General features: G+C 43.6%; 1 protein-coding gene across 6 annotated transcripts in view; it reads right to left on the minus strand.

Moving 5' to 3' along the window:
- Positions 1-19,705, minus strand: part of Mast2 (microtubule associated serine/threonine kinase 2) — a 156,675-nt gene that overhangs the window by 7,331 nt on the left and 129,639 nt on the right. For 3 of the 6 annotated variants that reach the window (XM_029475989.1, XM_029475990.1, XM_029475988.1), the window contains 11 exons: positions 19,059-19,079; positions 16,022-16,100; positions 13,242-13,396; positions 11,705-11,780; positions 8,006-8,215; positions 5,749-5,850; positions 3,577-3,709; positions 2,845-2,906; positions 2,335-2,420; positions 1,697-1,905; positions 680-818 (listed from right to left, as the gene is read on the minus strand). In XM_029475989.1, coding sequence (XP_029331849.1) covers positions 680-818; positions 1,697-1,905; positions 2,335-2,420; positions 2,845-2,906; positions 3,577-3,709; positions 5,749-5,850; positions 8,006-8,215; positions 11,705-11,780; positions 13,242-13,396; positions 16,022-16,100; positions 19,059-19,079 — 1,272 coding nt within the window. The remainder of the gene's footprint in view (positions 1-679; positions 819-1,696; positions 1,906-2,334; positions 2,421-2,844; positions 2,907-3,576; positions 3,710-5,748; positions 5,851-8,005; positions 8,216-11,704; positions 11,781-13,241; positions 13,397-16,021; positions 16,101-19,058; positions 19,080-19,705) is intronic. The other 3 variants (XM_021159308.2, XM_021159307.2, XM_021159305.2) reach the window with 1 other exon arrangement.

Consider the following 19,705-nt stretch of genomic DNA (forward strand, 5'->3'; position numbering starts at 1 on the left):
CCATCTTAGAGAGAAGGAGCATTGGTAAAATCTTTTTCCATGTCCTTGGATGTTTTCAGAGGGAGAAACCAGAAATCAGAGACTTCTTTACATACTCTCTGCTTAGGCCACTCTATTTGATGCTAAGGGTTTCACCCTATCCTAGTGATTCACAAATTACTATCTCTGGTTCAGATTCCCTTAATGGGCTCTGCCTAGCTGCCCAGGCCATGAATTCAAACTATCTCAAAGTCAGGTTTCCTACCTGGCTCGCCATCTGAGCAAGAAACAAGTGCTGGGATCTCCTGAGTGCTGTGATTGTCTCTAAACTATTCTGGAACTGAGGATGTAGTTCAGTGGTAAAGAATTTCCCTAGCATGCACAAGACCTTGATTTTGATAAACAGCACCAAAGAAGGAAGGGGGTGTATTTCTAGAACACTCTTCATTTCAGAAGAGGGGAATTTGAGGCTCAAAACTTTAATTAAAAGATGGACTCAGAGTTAAGAAGCCTGAGTGGCCATCTGACAGAGGTCTGCATTTCAAAGCTAATTTTCTATAGTCACTATTAGATGTGCTGAGTCTTTTGTTCTGCTTGGTTTCTTCTGTTTCCTAGTAGCCATTCTAAGATGATCCAAACATGCATTTGTCTCACTTATCAAGAGTAAGCCCTGAACAACAGAAATAGACAGCGGGCATACTTGTCAGGCTTGAGGTCACGGTGCACGATGCCGTAGTTGTGTAAGTATTCCAAAGCCAGCACAGTTTCCGCAAAGTACAGACGTACCATGTCCACAGGTAGGGCCCCGATGTTCTTGAGCAGAGTGGCACAGTCTCCCCCTATAAAGAGCCCAGGTTACCATGAGAAAAAGCTATCATGATCCAGGACCCTGCTCCAGCCAGTTCTTAGGCTTTGTAGAACGTAAGGAAATAGCCTCACAGAACAGCCTGATGCTGGAGCCTGGGACTCCAGCCCTTCTGCTACTAGCGTGGGTAGGAGACAGGTAATAGAAGCAGGAAATCAATTTGCAAGTGGCTTTCAAGGCTATCATTTAGGAGACGGAAGGAAGGGATCCAGGCCTTTATACATTCACCATGCCTTGCTGGGATAAGACTAAGTTTTTAGGATGGGAATACTGTATTCAAAGGTTGCATCTGCTAAAATGCTTGTTTGTTCCACTTCCTTTTTCTCCAGTAAACACCCAATGAAGTAAAAGCATGGCTTTGTTTAGGTTCAACGTTAAGCCTTAGGGAAAATATGTTTGGATTTGTACACAGAGTGAGGGGTCAGAGGGAAGGCCACTGCAGAGCTTTGCTGAATGCTGTTCTCCTAGACTATTCTGAGACCATTAGACTGGTTTAGGAGTGGCCCTTTTACAAGTCATCAGCCAGATGCAATCTTCTTGGAGCCCCACAATGGGCTTTTGTGGCTAGTAACTAAAAGCTCTGTTCCTGCCTGAGGCACGGTGCCTCAGACTTTAAGGAAGACTATAAATGTTGGGCTGCCACATCAGTCTCTGAGCACCTTCATGGAAAAGCACCATTCTCACCTTGGAGATACGAGCTCACTGAGGCCAATGGTCTCAGTTTCTAGGCAAAATGACAAAGAGGTCTTGGAGAATGGAGCCTGAAACTTCACTACAAAGAAGCTGGTCCCCATTCAGGCTTAAGTCTCAGACTGCAATTTGACTTCTACACAGCCACACTTCCCCCAGTACCTTCAACATATTCCATCACCATGCATAAGTGACGCTTGGTCTCAAAGGAGCAGAACATGCTGACCACAAAGGGGTTTTCAGCGAAGGTCAGTATGTCGCGTTCCACAAATGCTTGCTGGATCTGGTTCCGCAGGATGAGGTTTTGCTTATTAATTTTCTTCATTGCAAAGCGCTGCCGCGTGGACTTGTGCCGCACCAGAAAGACAGCCCTGGGAAAGACAGCCAGCCCAGCCCAGCCCCCAGATGCTCTCAGCACCTCAATTGTACATTCCATACCCCCAAGCTGCCTCACCATCCCATATACAGAACAACAAAGATCTTGGGGTGCGCCTGCTACTGTAGTGCCAATGAACTATTGTACTTTTCTGGAAGGCCAGGTTCTGAGGACCCATCTCAGTATTTCCAGAACTCAGAGTGCTACCAAGACAGGTAGTAATCTTGCCTGGGCAAAGAATCAGTGTTTAAATGCCAGAGGAAACTGACCTCTTGACACTCCAGGAGAAATTCAAGGAGGGAGCAGGTCTACCTTACAGTATCTTTTGCCCAGGGGATTGGGAATCATACAATTTCAGAAGAAAAAATAGAGCAAGGGCTGACTCTGCTCTATTCCTGGCTCCAATCTGACTCCATGCCTTTACCCATAGGCGCCATTGCTGATGAGCTTAATGGTTTCAAAGTCCTCTTCAGAGGGGGTCTTCTGAGATGGCTGAGATGCCCCACGACCCTGGAAGGCAAAGGAAAGGAAGCAGGTATGTTTTTCAGAGCGTGTATGCTTGGGGAAGTTGTGCAGTCATAGTACCAGGCCTGCCCATTCTTTCCCAGGAACCCTACTTCTTACTGTTGGCAGCACGAACTCCCTACCCCTTTAGATGACCCCCCAAAGACATTTACTCTTATTTTATGTATATGTATGTATGTGTGACTGGTGCCCATGGAGTTGAGAGGAGGGTGCTCGAACTGGAGCTACAGGTAGTTTCGAGTCACTAATGTGGGTGCTAGAAACTGAACCCAGGTCCTTCAGAAGAGCAGCAGTACTCTTAACTACCAAGCTCTCTCTCTAGCCCCCCAAATGTTCTTTTAAAGCAAACTTATACGGCTTCACAGAGCTCAGGCTCCAAGATTGAGGCAGGAACTCTCAGGATCTTTACCTCAACTGAATCATCTGTCTCCGGAGTATCTGGACTGTCATAGCTGCTCAACTGGGTCATTTCTAGAAACATGCAAGGATATCAGAGAAAATTGCTTAGCAGTGGCAGGCATTTTGACAATATCCTCATATCATACAACAGGTACATGTGGGGTAGGTATTAGTACTTCCTGTACCAACCTGAAATGCAGACCTAGCCCCGTGGCTCTATCCTTAGTAAGGCACAGGTTTCAGACAGGGAAATAAGCCAAGTGCTGTGACTTTATTACCTAGCAGCTCAATACCATGTATAAGGCCTGGCATAGTCTAGAAGAGCCTCTCTCCTGGGTAACAGGGCTGTGGGAAGCCTCTAGCGCTCATCCTTCAGACCACGACTGCTTCACTTACTGGGTCAGGGAGGCAAACAGACAGGAGTGGAACAACTACAGAGCAAGGCAAGTGAGCCCACTGCTCATGCAGGGGCTCATCATCAACTCCAGAAGAATAAAGCCAAACTTCACAACAGAACTGAGCAAGCCCCAAACAGGAAGGCTTGTAAGGTGGCCAATAGGAGAGGCTCTAAATCCAACCTAGCTGGCTAGGACAAAGCAGGTAAATGTAAACATTGATTCAAAAGAAAGGACTGTAATAGTAGAGAGCACAGTGTGTCTCTGTGGTCTGAGACCTCTAAGGCTATGTTAGGTCCATGTCTAGGCTAAATCTCTTCTCTATAGCCACCCAACAGAATGCTCACCCTCCAGGGGATCCCGAGTTAGGCCCAGCTGGCTAACGATGTAGCGGGGAATGTCACATTTAATTCCATGTCCCTCTTTGGCATGACCTTCAGCTGCTTCTAACAGGTGGTAAAATTCTTCAGGGTCAAACTCCTGTGCCAGAGAAAAGAGGTGGTCAGAGGGAGAGATACGAGCAGGTGCTGTGGCCCTTCTTGGCATTCAAGTACACACCAGAGGGGAAGAATTCAAACTTCATTGTGATGGTATACGCTGGTCCCTAAACATCCAGAAATAGGATTTACAGATCATGAAACAAAGCTGGTTTATAGTTCACTGTCAGATGACTTCCTAAGCATAGTATAGACTTCTGAGTAACAAGGAGAGAGTTTTTGGCTTCAAGACAATTTAGCCTATTCACCTGTTTCCAAGTCCAATTGTTTTCAGCCAGGTGGTACTGTCAAGAGTACTGTAGGTGGTATGCTCAGGTGATCAGTCTTGAGCACTGCTGGCACATACTCAATTGCAGTTCACAAGACCTAGAGTCCATTACACTTCCTCTTCCCCCTCAGTCTTCAGCTACATCCACCGCCTATCTTTGTTCCTACTCCTCTGCCTGCCCTTCTTACAAATGCTCTAAGTCCCCGTGCTGACTCTCCTGGTTCATCTACACCCATGCTCAATCAAAGGAGCTTGCTCACTTACTCTCTTCCTCTCTCTCCTCCTTCCTACCTTCCTTCCTTCCTTCCTTCCTTCCTTCCTTCCTTCCTTCCTTCCTTCCTCCCTCCCTCCCTTCCTTCTCCTCTTCTTCCTGCTTCATCCTTCTCCTCCTTTCTGCTTCCATCCTTCTCCTCTCTCCCTTCCCTCCTTCCTTTCTGCAGTGGTAGGAATTGAATTACTTTAGGGTCTCATACATTCTAGGCAAGCATAAGTTTTTTGGTGGCATGTTTACTAAGAAATAAATATATTGATGTCTAAATCTAAACCCCAAATTGCATGGAGTGAAAGGTGGCATAACAGACCGCATTAGTACGGAGGTAAAGGAGCAATAGCAGGGAAGGTGGCATAACAGACCGCATTAGTACGGAGGTAAAGGAGCAATAGCAGGGAAGAGGTGTCTGGGAGGAAGGAGGAGAGGACTGACACAAAGGGCACAGAGACCTTTTAGAGGAGAAACATTATTTTAACCATGGTAGTGATTATACAGTGTGTATATATATTTATATTTTATTTTTTGAGACAGGGTTTCTCTGTGTAGCCCTGGCTGTCCTGGAACTCACTCTGTAGACCAGGCTGGCCTTGAACACAGAAATCCGCCTGCCTCTGCCTCCCAAGTGCTGGGATTAAAGGTGTGTGCCACCATTGCCTGGCTACAGTTATGTTTTAATATCTGATAAAACTCAATGGTTTGTATACTTCAGAGGTATGTATTTATGTTAATTATTTAAGAAGCTAGGTGTGGATACATGCTTATAATCCTAGTACTTGGAAGGTAGAGATAGGAGGATCAGGAGTTCAAAGCCAGCCTCAGCTACATACTGAATCTGAGGCCAGCTGGGGTTACCTGAGATGGATCTGACTGTGTTAATGTCCTAGCCTTTTTGGCAGCTCCAAATAGCCTAGTGTTCCCCATGCAGCTTGACTCACTACTCTTTCCAATACACTACTGTGTTCATGGCCCTCCACTGGCCATTTGCACTTAATCTCCAAGTCAGTGAATAAACTCCATGTTTTCCAAGATGGAAAAGATTTCTTCACCAGGTTCCCACTACACCCTGTACTGATAGCTGTGTGACTCTTCTCCTAATATGATCCCATCCACACATGGGCATGGCCTGCATTTGCTTATGGTGCAGGAAGCTTTCCAGATTAGGACCCTGAGGGTCCAACATGAGGCAGATGGTCAGTGATGTACAACTGAAAGATTAGATGAAGGACTCATGCAAACTCAGTTGGCCCAGGCTCCTCTTATGCTCTTAAACCCTCAAGGTTCCCATGACTATGGCAAGGGCTGATTTAGCATGGGGCTAGGCCAGACTAATATTAATTATAACCAGTCCCCCAAGGGACTGCAGATCATATTTAAATAAACGACTTATCAATAGAAATGTTAATTGTTCTGCCAGTTTTGGTGAGCTACTTCCTCTACATCCCCTAGTCCCCACCTGCACAATCAACCTTCTATGCTGACTCACCAGGCATTCCAGGAGGCGAGCTGGGCGAGCAATGATGATCATCAACTTTTTTACCAGCTGTATCACAAAGGCTACATCTGAGCTTTCTGAGCGTTCGTGAGCCTACACAGAAGAGAAAAGTTGCTTGAACAATTATCCTAATGTGGTTGGGTTAAAAAGGACCAGACTGTACAGAGCTGACTACAGAAAGGAACTTGGATGTGCATGTTGAAGAGTCAACAGCCCAGGAACAGCTCTCCTGTGCCCATTCCACCAGGGCTAGCTTCAAACGTACTTTTTAGGACAGGGTCTCTCACTGCACCTGTCATTCACTGATTGGCTATAGAGGCTAGCTGGTGACCTCCAGGGTCCCCTCTCTCCCCTAAGGGTTACAGAAACATGGTGAAATGGGAATCCAATCTCAGTCCTCACGCTTACCTGGCAGCCACTCCTGGCTGACCCACCTCCTTAGCCCCTGGACACTGTGTCTTCTAAGAGTCTTACTATGTAGCTGAGGCAGGCCTCTGTCTCCCAAGTTCTGGGATTATTAGGTGTATGCCACCGTTATCCAGTCATGTTTTGTTTCTTGGTTAGAAATCTCCACCCCCTAATATCAACAGTCACTAGAGCCTTATACAAACTAGCTGACTACATTTTTATCTCTCCATTCTGTATACACGCATGCTCATGCCAGGGTGTGCATGTGAAGGCTCTCTCTCTCTATTGTGCGGGTCTGGGGGATCCCGCTCAGGCCAGCGGGCTTGGCGGCAGGCAGTACCTTTACCTGATGGTCTCATCTTGCCAACTCCAGAGCTTCATTTTTGAACAGAAAGAAACAGCTGCTTCTCATGGGAATTTGGCATTCTCAACTTGCTCTTATGTAACATTTATAACTAAGTATCCATTTTGGAATCAGAGGAAGAATTTTTATAGATGAAATTACTTTTTAAAACATATTTAAAGAATACTTTCTCACTGTAACCACCGCCTACCCAGTTATATCCTCATGGGTAGAGACTGACCTGCTAGTCTTCTAGAAGCCGTCCATTGTTTGAACATTAGCTCTGGACCTTCAGCTGAGAGGAGACAGGGGTGCTTCACTACTTTAGTGGCATGAAGCACCTTGGAGACCAGGTGCTCTTATCTCAAATATTTTAATGCTATCAACTGTCCTGAGAGGCTGAGGAAGGCAGTGCTTAAGAATTTAGTGAAAGCTTTGGTTCCCCGCTCCCCCTGGATCATTCTGTCTTTTGTTTTTCAGAGACTTAAAATTTTCTTTCTCTTTATTTATATGTATAGGTTTGTATGAATGTAGGTGTTTGCAGAGGCCAGGGAGTTATAGGCAGTTGTGGTTGCTGGGAACCAAGCAAGTCCTCTGCAAAAGCAGTACATGCTCTTAATCAGGAAATCATCTCTTCAGCCTTCTCAGAGATGTAAAATCTATTTATAGACTGTTGTGAGCCACTACATGGGTGCGAGGAATTGAATCCGGGCCCTCTGGAAAACCAACCAGTGCTTTTAACAGCCGAGTCATCATTTCAGTTCCTCGCAGAGCCTTTTTATACTGAAGAGAATCGCATTTTCACATTAGAGTCTATCACTGTGCTAATAAAGTATCAGTTAATGGCCTCGCCCATAGGCTAAGCCTGAGGCCTCTTCACCTGGGTTGAGGATAGTTAGGAAGCTGTGCTTAAACAAATGATTTTCAGTAAAACATAGTCCATATATCCACTACTGTATTTTGTATTGTTATTATGATGCTGATGATGTTTATTTTGAAATAAATAGGACCTCACTACATCGAGCCCAGACTGGCTTGGCATTTCCTATATAGACCAGTCAGGTTCAGTGGGATCTGCCTCACCTCCCAACATCTAGGATTCAAGGTGTGGGCCATCATGTCTGGTGAACCTCTCTGCAACTTTTTGCTTTTGGTAAGAGGTCAATTACCTATACATATTTTGGTAAAAAGTCAAATACATATATGTAATACCAATGCTGGAATTATACACTACCCACATTGGAGTCTCAGACAGAGGAATACAGCTTTGGCTTTAGAGAACCATTCACAAAACTGAGTTCCTCTGAAACCAAGCAGGCTTCTCTTAGTGATGGAAAGGCCGTGGGAAGAATATCAGACCAACAGTACCAAACACGGAAACTCCTATACACTGGCAAGGAGAGCTGATCGTGGCCAGCAGCTGGGAAGAGTGAGTTCACTGCCAGTTCCTGAGATGACCTTGTGGAAGTGTCATTATATCCTCATCAAGACACTTACATCTTGCAGAAGCTTTTCCAAATTCTCTTGAAGTTCATAGAAATAGTGTGACGTAATGAGGCCACTCCGAGATTTATCCAGGCAGTCTCGGGCCATCTCAATCACCTGATGATGAATAAAGCTTAGTGCTCCATCTGCCAAGGGCAACACACTATCTGGAGTGTTAGAGGAAATGAAGTCAGCTAGTCGCTCTTCCATCTGTGCAGTGGCCTGGGAGGAAAAGAAAAGTAAATAACTCCCTTTCAGTCCCAGCTTAGCTACAGCAAATTCTGAAGGATGGGGTCTCTGTGTGCCTATGTGACACCGGGAAGTCTAATGACTGAAGGCAGACAGTCCTAGGACCAGACTCAAGGCCCCATCACCTTTTTGCCTGTTTCTTGCCATATCCTATACTGTACGATTTTTGGTTCTGCAGGCATACAAGGTTTGCTGGTCTCTGCCTAGTCATATTTCATGCCTTTGTTACACCATGTTTTTTGGGTGGCCTTCCTTACAAGTTCCTGTCGCTCTTCATCTCACCTAAGCATCATGATTCCTCAGGCTTCCTAGGAAACAAAGCATCATGAATTCCTCTTGCTTCCTAGGAAACAAAGGTTCTCTTTCCTCTGGGGTAACTTGGTCTCCTGACTGGACAGTCAGTGCATAGATGATATTGGTTTCTGAACCTTTCTGTGTGTAAGACATCTGGCAAGTCAGAAGGTTTCATTATCACAGGGTTCTCAGATTTAACCTAAGTTCGCACTGAATACAGGAGGTGCTTAGAGAACATGTATCAAAGGTATGGCCCTTCCTGGTCTTGAAAGGTAAGTTGGGATGGAGGACTTTGGATTGCAACATGACCCTGGCCTAGATCCCCAGAAGAGCAGAATGGAGATCTGGCTCGGGACTCTCTTGGGCCTCTAACTATACAGCCATGTGAAAACTGACAAACAGAGTTGACAAACTAGTGAACAAGTTAGCAACTGCCTCTTTCAGACTTTGACTTCTCTTTATCACTAGGTGGTGACTTCTGTATCCTAATATGTTGATACAAAAGTTTGTTTATCTGTGTACAGAGGGATTTTTAAAGAAGGACAGCAGCAGGGAAAGAAGAAAAGAAAGAAATATATATTTTTAAAGATTTATTTATTGTACATATGAGTACAATGTAGCTGTACTGATGGTTGTGAGCCATAATGTGGTTGTTGGGAGTTTGAATTCAGGACCTCTGCTTGCTCTGGTCGGCCCCGCTTGCTCCGGTCTAAAGATTTATTTATTATTATATATAAGTATACTGTAGCTGTCTTCAGACGCACCAGAAGAGGGCGTCAGATCTCATTTTGGATGGCTGTGAGCCACCATGTGGTTGCTGGGATTTGAACTCAGGACCTTCGGAAGAGCAGTCAGTGCTCTTAATCGCTGATCCATCTCTCCAGTCCCGGGGAAAAAATCTTAATACATCTTCTCTAAAGCCTATCTTAGATGAAGGACACAGAAATACCTATAAATACCAACACACAGTGCTAGGTGTATACCAATACACATCTCTGCACATAGAGAATGAGGCATGCAAGATACATTTCTCAACACTGCACACTATGGAACTTCCTGTTTTCCTGCACTTTCTTTCTTAGCTCTTATTCTTGTGTCTACTTCAAGGCTACAATGTGGAACAGAGAAAAGACTAAACAAACTAATAGCTAATAGTTACTCATACATCTTATGTCCACCAACTGTTAGAAAACCAGTGTTCACTGATCCTCGTATGAGACAGATCTAGTAGAATTCTATTATTATGAGTTGTCATTGAGGCAAATGAAGCTCCAGGAAATCAAATAATCTGTCTAGAATCGCATAGCTGATAAATGGGACAGAGATGAATGCAGACAGCCTAGGTCCCTGTTACAAGGTGTCACTGGTATATGTCAAGAGAGAAAAGCACAGAGCACTTTTGTCATTTCCCTCAGCTATCACATGTATGAAGAAGAGTGTACAGTTTAAGGAAGGAAGTCCAAGAGCAGCAAGAAGCACATACAAGTAGGAACAGACAGACTGTTCAGGGAGGCCTGGACAGAGAGAGGATGAAGGAGGTCTGATCACCTCAGTCTCCTGGCGTCTCTCTGAGCTTGTCATGGTTATTCTCGTTGCCATCTTGACTATATCTACAATTAATTATAACCTAAAATGGCTGGGCATACCTGTGAGGAATTTTTGCTTAATTAAATCATTTGAAGCGGGAAGATCTACTTCTAAACTGGATCTCTGAGGTAGGATGACACATCTTTAATCCAGACTTTTGAGGTGGGAAGACCTATCTTTAGTCTGGACCATATCTTCTGCTGGAATACTAGGTAAAAGATAGCTCATTTTGCCTGCTTGTTCTTGTCTTTGATAGCAAATCTATTCCTTCACTGGCTCTAGAGTCTACTTCTTTAGGATTCTGGTGTATACTCTAGACTAGCTAAAACATCCAGCTTTGTAGACTGAGCAACTACTCGAATTCTGGACTTTCTGATCATAGGCAGCCATTATGGGATTAGCTGTACCTCAGCCCTGTAAGTCTTTCTAATAAATACCACTTCTAGGGGCTGGAGAGGTGGCTCAGCAATCAAGAGCACTGACTGCTCTCCCAGAGGTCCTGAGTTCAAAAGCAGCAACCACATGGTGGCTCACAACCATCTTTAATGGCAGCCAATGCCCTCTTCTGGTGTGTCTGAATACAGTAACAGTGTACTCATATAAATAAAATAAATCTTAAAAAAGAAGAAGAAAAGAAAGTACCATTTATATACAGAGAGAATTCATCCTGTAAGTTCTGTTACTCTAGAGAACCCTGATTGCTTTCTGTAGGAACGACCTACCCTCAGAAGACCCATGATGGGTACACAGCAGATTGCTCTTGGCAAGAACTGCAAATTCACACCTGGGGTTGTGGCTGTATAATCCAGCATTCGTAAGAATGGGACAGGATTGAGTTTGAGGCTAGCCATGACAGTTCCAGCTACAAAGTGAGACTGGCTCAAGACATAACAGAAAAACAAAACCCTCAACAACAAAAAACACAGACCAGCAAATTTCAAAAAATAAAGGAGGAGAGGTTAAGGGCAGGGAGACGGGCAAAATGATGTGCCGAAGTCAAAGACAAACAGGCTCATAGCAAAAATGTGTATGCTATTTCCCAGCGATCTTGGGATAGTACCAATCTTCCCTCTCAGTTTGAAAAGGAAATACAGATGTTAGCAAGCAACTCTAGGGTCCGCCTCTGGACTTGTTCTCTCGGTGGCTTCTTCTACCAGCTGAGCACCCCTCTGGCTATGCATGTTCTGGGAGCTACTTAAGAAATCTGCAACAAATGAAGATGTGACCAGAGGGCAAATCTTGTCGAAGGGAAGAGGGGGAGGCTGGCAACAACCTTGAGTCGTGAAAGCAATGTGTGCAGCAAGAATCCAGCCCTCTAGCTCCTTTCCTCTTCGTTAAGACATGAAATGATATTTTATTTCACTCACTTCTTGATCTCAAGTGGAGAAACAGAAGCTCTGCAAGTAAAGACCCTTGCTTCTTTTGTCCTGCCCCTTCTAGATCCTCTCGATGCTTCTTTTAAAGCTGGTGATCTTTCTGGTTACCTCTGCACTTGACCCCCTCACTCTGGAGTCTTTGTCCTGGCCTGGCTATATGTAGTCATCCTGGGATATCATTTTCTCCTTTAAAACAAATCCTTACCTTGGGGAATCTTTCTTTGTACACATGATTCATCATTATTATTTCACTGTCAAAGGAAACTGGGGACCGTCCAGGACTGAATAAGAAGAAAAGAATCATGTTATTTTAGTGCCAGGGAAAATCAAGGAGAAATATGGCCACCCTTGGAGTCCCTGAGCTCAATTCTCTTCAGAATCTCACATATTCCTAACATTCATGAAAGCCAAGTTTCAGGCTTTCTATATTCTTAGAGCTCCTAGAATATTTGTTTATAGTTTTTAAATGGTGCAATGTTAAAATAAGCTACCTTGCTGCAAGAAGTGTAGCTCTCACATAGCTCTCTGCCCTGGCTGAAAAGAGGGGAATCTACTTACCACAGTAAATCTACTGCTGGCTTCTCTAGGAAAACCTTCCCAGAAAATAACTTGCTGTTCTTATAGCTTTGGTTAGTGAAAGATAGGACATCTACCCCAACATGTCCTAGGAATCAAATCAATCGAGGAAACAAAGAAAAACTGTATATACCTATTTCCATTTCTAAAACAATTCACAGTCAATGGGCTACCCTGACTGTCACCTAGAGGATACAAAAGTCAAAATGAGTTCTAAGTCTAGGTTTTAACTGGATATTGGTAGTAATTTTTCAGTCTTTTTATTATCTTTTCAGAGTAAACTCTATATTTTCATGTAGAACACTGTGATCATATCTTCTTAAACATTTGTAATCTTCAGTCAAACAGATGAATACCCAGTTTAGTACTCAAACCCAAGATCTCAGCTATCATCTAGGTTAGGCTTAGAAGTGCACTTTGGTCTTGATTTATTTAGGGACTTCCTCCTTCAATCCTCTCAATCTCAACTGACTTAAAAGGAGCCCATGGCCCACGAGAACAGTGAGACCACCACGGTTTAGGGGCTCCTTTATGAAATCAAAACACTGCCTGGGATCCACTGCATTCTTCACTCTTCACTGAGAAGCTGCAGTTACATTTTCATCAATCTGTGAGTTTGAACCATGTCTTTTCGACCTGGCCAATGACTCCTTGTCACTCCCAGTGCCAACATTACCTAAGGGGTTCTTCCAGGGAGGTGCAGCTCCTTGGGGGTTCTAACCTGCATTTTACCTAATTCTTTGCTTTCCAGGAACCCAAGGAAAGCAGAGCTAGTCATTAAAGTCATGCTCTCCTTCAGAATTGATAATATCATGATTCTCCTTTACTGAGTAGAGTCTGGAGGGGAAAAAGAGCCAGCTACTTTGCACTTGAAGCCAAAATAGTTGAGCGTCATTGTACTCACTCAAGTTTTGGTTGTTTTTGACAAGGAATCAGCAAATTATGGTTTGTGGATTGTTTGTGTGAATAAAGATTCTAAGGAAGTTTCCCAATGACGTTAACTGTACTGCCATAGTAAAGTGACACAGTTGTGACAGAACATGAGTCGACTGCACAACCTAAAGTATTTAGCATCTCAGCTCTGCAGGATGTAGGTACTGAGCCCTGTGCCATGCAAATAAGCTGGGGCCCACAAGTTTTAGGGTGGAATATTCGATATTCCTTACCTGAGGCTGCGGGAACGGGGCCGCATGGCTGGGGACCGACGTCCCTCCTCATCTGGTACGTTCTCTGTGCTAAAATGCTTCGTCAGAAAGTGTAGTTCATCAGCTGTTGGCTGGAAAGGTAACTGATGAAGCTTTTCTTGTGAGGAACATGATGACTAGGAAACAAACAAACAGAACTCACCAGCATTAAAGACACAGGCAAAGGATCTTGAGAAACAGTTGGGTGGCTAAAAGTGCTGTGATACCATCATAATGTCCAGAGCTCAGATCTCAGCAACCATACAATAAGCTGGGTGAGTAAAAAGCAGATTCCTCAAAGACAAGTTCTTTGCCTTCACTCACTAAAGCTTCTAGATAGTTGGAAGAGCAATCAACCACGCTTTCTGGTTCCATAAATATTCCAGGTATGATCAAGTGCATCATCCCCTTGTTTTCAGTTTCATAACCCTGAGAGTGCTACCTCAGCAATATTTTCTTTTAGTTTTGTTATGCAGAGAAGAAACAGTTTTGCTGAGGTTAGGAAGACTATGGTGGGATTCCAGGGACATTACAAGACAAGGAAATTCAGCAGGAAAGGCACTGCTTTTACATCTAGACTTAAACATCAGACCTGGTTTGAAAAGCAATCTGACGTTCTCACCAGGGCCTACCACTTATAGCAGACTATATGAGGGAACAATATGGGGAGTATAGTGAGAATCTCAAAGATGTACTCTGGGCCAAACCACAAAATCCCAGGACTCCTGAGCTCTTCCTTTACTTGGCAAGACTGTCCCAAAGAGCAGGGACTGTCCCAAAGACACCACTGGCCCAGCTTTCACATACCAATCAATCAAGGTCTTGGGGTTTAACCATCTAAATCTATTTAGTATCAGAGCTTAAGTACCAACAAACGAAACCACTGTTGTTGGATCATCCAGTGAGAAATGAGCTCAGTCTGGCCCAACAGTAAATACTACAAGCCTGTCTTATAGAATGTTATAATGCAAGAAGCTTAAAAACATTATTTTACACGTGTGATTGAGTGTGTGTGTGTGCACGCATGAGTGTGTATTCGTATGTGTGTGTATGTATGCAACACATATGCTCATGAGTTCAGAGAGATCAGAAGAGGGTGTTGGATACCCTGGAAATCGGAATTACAGGCAGCTGTGCATTGCCATGTGGACTCTGAAAACTGAACTCAAATCTACAAGAGTAGTAAGTCCTCTTAATGCCTGGCCATATCTCCAGCCCCTAATGAACGGAGCTGCAAACAGCTAGTGTGGTTTTCATAGGGTTCTTAATGATTTGCATCTAAGTTGTAAACAGAATATGCACTCAACCAAGGCTAATATGAAACTAGTGGGCAATGTAAGTTACAGCATGCAGAACTAATAGTTTACAGTATTTTAATAGCTGGGTGTACTGGTATGTTTGTAATTGCAGTAGTTAGGAGGCTAAAAACCTTTGAGGCCAGCCTAGAATAATACATGGTGAACTGTCTCAAAGCGTGGGTAGGGAGAGTATGTAGGATGAGTCTATTAAAATTGGCTGTACAGTAATACTTATGTGTTATATAGAGAGACACAGAAAGACACATAAATGTGACTCACCTTTAGGGTTTACAAAATAACACTTGTTTGAGTAAAGGATTATGGGAAAGGGTATGTTTATTAGGGAAAAACCTTAACTGCCAAAGACCAGTACGACCTCTGGACTAATAGTGATTTATAGGCTAATGGAAGAACTAAAGCTACTTTTTCTTGTTTGTGATTCATGACTATAGACTATAGAGCAGAGAAGACCTGAAGACTGACAGAAGAAATGGGGATGGCTCATCAAGTCTATGCTTGACAAATCTGTTACTTGGTCCTTTGCCAACAATGTTTGTCAGCTTTATCATTCCAGCTTTGATGCTCCAAATCGGATGATGCATTTCAGAATTAATTATACATACACACAATAAGTGTGTCAGACAGATCTACTGTGTAAAAACTGAAATTCTCCCTAAAACACATGTTTTAGAGAAAGGCCCGCCCTTTGTTGACATAACAAGCAGCAAGTCCCCACTCTTCCCCTTTGTCAGGTTTTAACCATGATGAAGGTAACCGAGCCTTGGGACATGTGGAATCCTGGAAGTAAGGTGAGAGAGGCAGGGACCGTGCCTGGGAGCTCCCCCATCTCAGCTCACTGGCAGGGAAAGCTCTTTGCTGAGTTTGCCAGGAGGAACTAGGGGAGAGCCGGCTAATCCTTCTGAAGGCCTTATAGTTATGGCTGTCAAAGTTACCAAATCTCTTCCCCTCCAAAAAAAAAAAAAAAAAAAAAAAAAGAAATCCTGTCTTATCCTCAAGAAAACTCATTTGGAGTTTGGAAGAAATTGCAGGACTGGATGGAGAGCAATTATCTGTAAGAAAATACTTCCAAAACAAAGAAAATATGGTGTTTTAGTTGGAGTTTCCAGTGCTGTGAAGAGACACCATGACCAGGACAACTCTAATAAAGGAAAGCATTCAACTGGGACTGGCTTACAGTTCAAAGTTCAGTCCATTATCGTCCTGGTAGGAAGCACGGCAGTGTGCAGTTACACATGGTACTGGAGAAGGAGCTTAGAGTTGTACAGTCTGATCCTCAGGCAGCAGAAGGAAGACTAAGCCACTAGACCCAGCTTGAGCTACTGAGACCACAAAGCCTACCCCCTAGTGACACACTTCTAGCACCTACTCCAACAAGGCCAAACCTTCTGCTAGTGCCACTCCCTATTCAAACCACCACACAATGTTACACCTCTGGCTACTTACAGAGACTGTGGAGCTAGGAGTGTTGGTTCCATAGCCTGAAGAAGGCAACGAGGCCAAAGACCAGCGCCGTCCATCAGTCCTACAAGTAAAGAGAGAGAGAGAAAGAGAGAGAGAGAGAGAGAGAGAGAGAGAGAGAGAGAGAGAGAGAGAGAGAGGAGAGGGGAGAGGGGAGAGGGGAGAGGAGAGAGAGAATATAATGAAATTCCTATAGAGTCACACTCTGAGCTTCAGGGCCTGCCTGCTTGTGTCCATTAATACTTTTAGGCAGTTAATTCATTGTCTCATAACACAAGATGTTGTCTGTCTAGCATGAGTTCTCACACTCTCTACTGTGTGGTTTTAATTTCAGAGCTAGCTACCAACACAAGAGTCTATGATCTTGAATAAGAGCAATAGTTATGGATAAATCAGATGGCTCAGTAGGTAAAGGTGCTTGCCATCAAACCAAGTTTGAACCCAGTACCCACATACTGAAAGAAGATCCTATAAGTGGCCCTCTGACCATTATGGTTAAATGTACACATGTACACACACACACACACACACACACACACACACCTATATGTGTAAAGACACTTATGTGACACAGTATGCATATGGGAGTAAGGAAAATGTGCAGGAATAGGGTCTCTCTTCCTATCATGTGGGACTCAAGGATTAAACAAACTTAGGGCATTGGTGTGGCAATAAGCACCTGCGCCTGCTGAACCGTCTTGATAGCCCAGAAAAAATTCTTTATTTTTTTCCTCTCTTGAAAGCTGAGCATGGTGGTACTCAACTATAATGCCAGAACGTTTTGGAGGCAGAGATAGGAAGATTTCTGTGAGCAGAAGGCAGCCGCATCTACAAAGTAAGTTCCATGCCAACCTAGGCTATACAGTGAGTCCTGTTTCAACCACCACAACAATTTTAAACGGGACATATGTTACATGGTTGGTGAGATTGACTCATCAGGTAAACTTGATTGTCACCAAGCTTGATGACCTGAGTCTGATTCCAGGGACTCCTGATAGGAGAGAGCTAACTCTCTGGAGCCTACTTTGTGAATTTTTATTTCAGAGGTAGCTACCTATCTCTGAAACAGAGAACAGGTCTATGGATTCCATTTATGTTCTGTGACATGGATGTGTACATACACATACACCTGATAAATGTAAACAACATAAAAAGAGGACTTTATGCCACACCCCATCACCCAGACAAATAATTACAAGTCCATGTTATAAGTGCTTCAGCTCAAAACCTTTCCCCAGGACGGAAAAGCAGACAGCTGTGCTTCTCTGTGGTGTGCTTTAGGGAATGCTTTTGAAAACAGCAGAAAGTCTTCTCCAAAGTCAAAACCAGACAAGTTAGTTCATTATTCTTCTACAAGGTTATTGCTGTTCTTTGACAAATATTCTTGAAGCCAACTTATGTGTCCTAGTAAATCCCAAGGAGCCTGTTATTATTTGCTACTGACTGATACTCATTTCAGACTCAAACAGTGTCTACTTCTTTCTGTCAATCCACTGGCCTAGGGAAGATCTTCTATAAAGGATGTACATATGGATATCAAAAAAATGTCTGTGGGAGTTAGTTCTCTCCTTCTAACACATGGGTTCTGGAGATTGAACTCCTGTTGTCAGGTTTGGCAGCAAGTTACCATAACTTTTGGAGCCATTTTGCTGGTCCTAAAGAATTCTTTCTTTGAAGTTTGGAGGCATATCCTTCTCAAGTTGAATTTACTTACCCTAGGAGTGCAGTAGATAGGAGTGCCCATGAAGGCCAGAAGCGGGCTTCCGCTGCCCTGGGACTGGAATCACTGATACTGAGAGAAGTCATATGGGTGCTGGGAATTGAATCCTGTATTTCTAGAAGGGCAGCCAGTGCTATTGACCACTAGGCCATAGCTCTAGCCCTAACTTACAGAATCTCAAAACATCAACGATGTAGAATCTTTACAAGTTAATTTCCAATTATAGTTTGCATAATTTGTCTATTTGTTCAAGGTCTTAGTAATGCCAGGGGATAGATTAAAAAAAAAAGAAGGGGAAGAAATCTTGGTAGAATTCTTCCTTTTCAAGTATTCCTCCCCACTCTTACCAATATTACCTCATTTTTCTACCATGATTTGTAAACGGAAGAGCTGGAGGTTCCATGCCACATGCAACTTCATGCTACTCAGCCAGCCAGCTAATGTAAATTAGAACTCTGCTGAAACTCAGTCTCTGAGGCAAAACAGTGTCCAGAAGGGTGCTAAAACATGGTGTTCTTTCTTACCTTTCCAATGGGTCCTGGGTGATCTACAAGAAAGCCACTCAAGTCCAAGAAAAAAGCTGGGCACAGATTAGTCAAGAATAACTCAGGGATGGATTTCCTATGACCTTCTCAAATTTGTTTTTTCACGGGTGATTTTCAGTCTTTAGATCAGTGGTCCTCAACCTGTGGGGCTGTGACCCCTTGCAGGGATGAATGACCTTTCATAGGAGGCTCACTTAAGACCACTGGAAAACACTGATATTTACATTATGACTCATAACAGCAGCAAAATTACAGTTAGAAAGAAGCAATGATAATAATTTTACGGCTGGAAGTTACCACAATCTGAGGAACTATATTAAAGGGTCACAGCATTAGAGTTGAGAACCACTGATTTAGATGAAAAAAGGAACCTCTCATAAGATAGCTACTTCTCAGGATATACTGAAAGGCAGGGACAAAAGTCAGTATGAAATGCAATCACTGGATATCTGTTTCCTCTGTTCACCTCGCTGGGAATATGTGAGTCTAAGGGTGACTTGTCGCTAGGCTTGAAAGCTTGCAAATTATTTAGCAAATACTGCCTCCAACACATGAGCTCTGTCTGAGCCTCAGTTCCAACAGGGAGTATTGAGATCCCATATGCCCTCTTTCCTAGAAAGGCTCAATTTTCAAAACCACATTCAAAAAAGAAGTCATCACACCAGTTCTCCCATCAAACACAGAGATCACATGCTATTCTGACTGACCATGCAAAGTAGTAGCCCAGCCCATTTTCCCCCAACACGCCCATTATTACCTGTCTGCTCTGTGGCCATGGCTGCAGTGAAAAGACACACATCATGAGAACCAAAGTGAACCAATGTGACCACTTCCACCCCAGGACTGTGTATAGCTTGCCAAAGACGAACCTTTTGTTCAAGAACATGTGGCAGTTTGAAGTGGAAATGTATGACACGTGGTATATCCTCACCATTTAATTATATCTGTCTTTTCTGTGATATGATACAAATCTGATCCTGAAGGGATACTTACTCTACACACCTATTTTTCCTATATGTTCTGCAGAAGGATAGCCTGGGGAATCACATTCCACAATGACAACTCAAATGTCACAGTCCCTAGCCCAGACATGATAGGGTCACATTGTTTAATACCAAGCTTCAAAGCCCTTTGGCTATCCCTATTTCAAGTATAAATGAAGCAGTTACAAGGGCATCAACAATACCTGCCATTCCATCTGCTTAGAATAGTCTCTATGTTTTCATCCACGGGTTCAATGCAATAGCTACTTCTTAGCCTTCAGAGGCGCCTTATTATCCACACAGTGGGAAGCCTGTTTCTATTCTTTTTTTTGGTTTTTCGAGACAGGGTTTCTCTGTATAGCCCTGGCTGTCCTGGAACTCACTTTGTAGACCAGGCTGGCCTCGAACTCAGAAATCCGCC

This window comes from Mus caroli, chromosome 4 (assembly GCF_900094665.2).
Source record: "Mus caroli chromosome 4, CAROLI_EIJ_v1.1, whole genome shotgun sequence".
Lineage (NCBI taxonomy): Eukaryota > Metazoa > Chordata > Mammalia > Rodentia > Muridae > Mus > Mus caroli.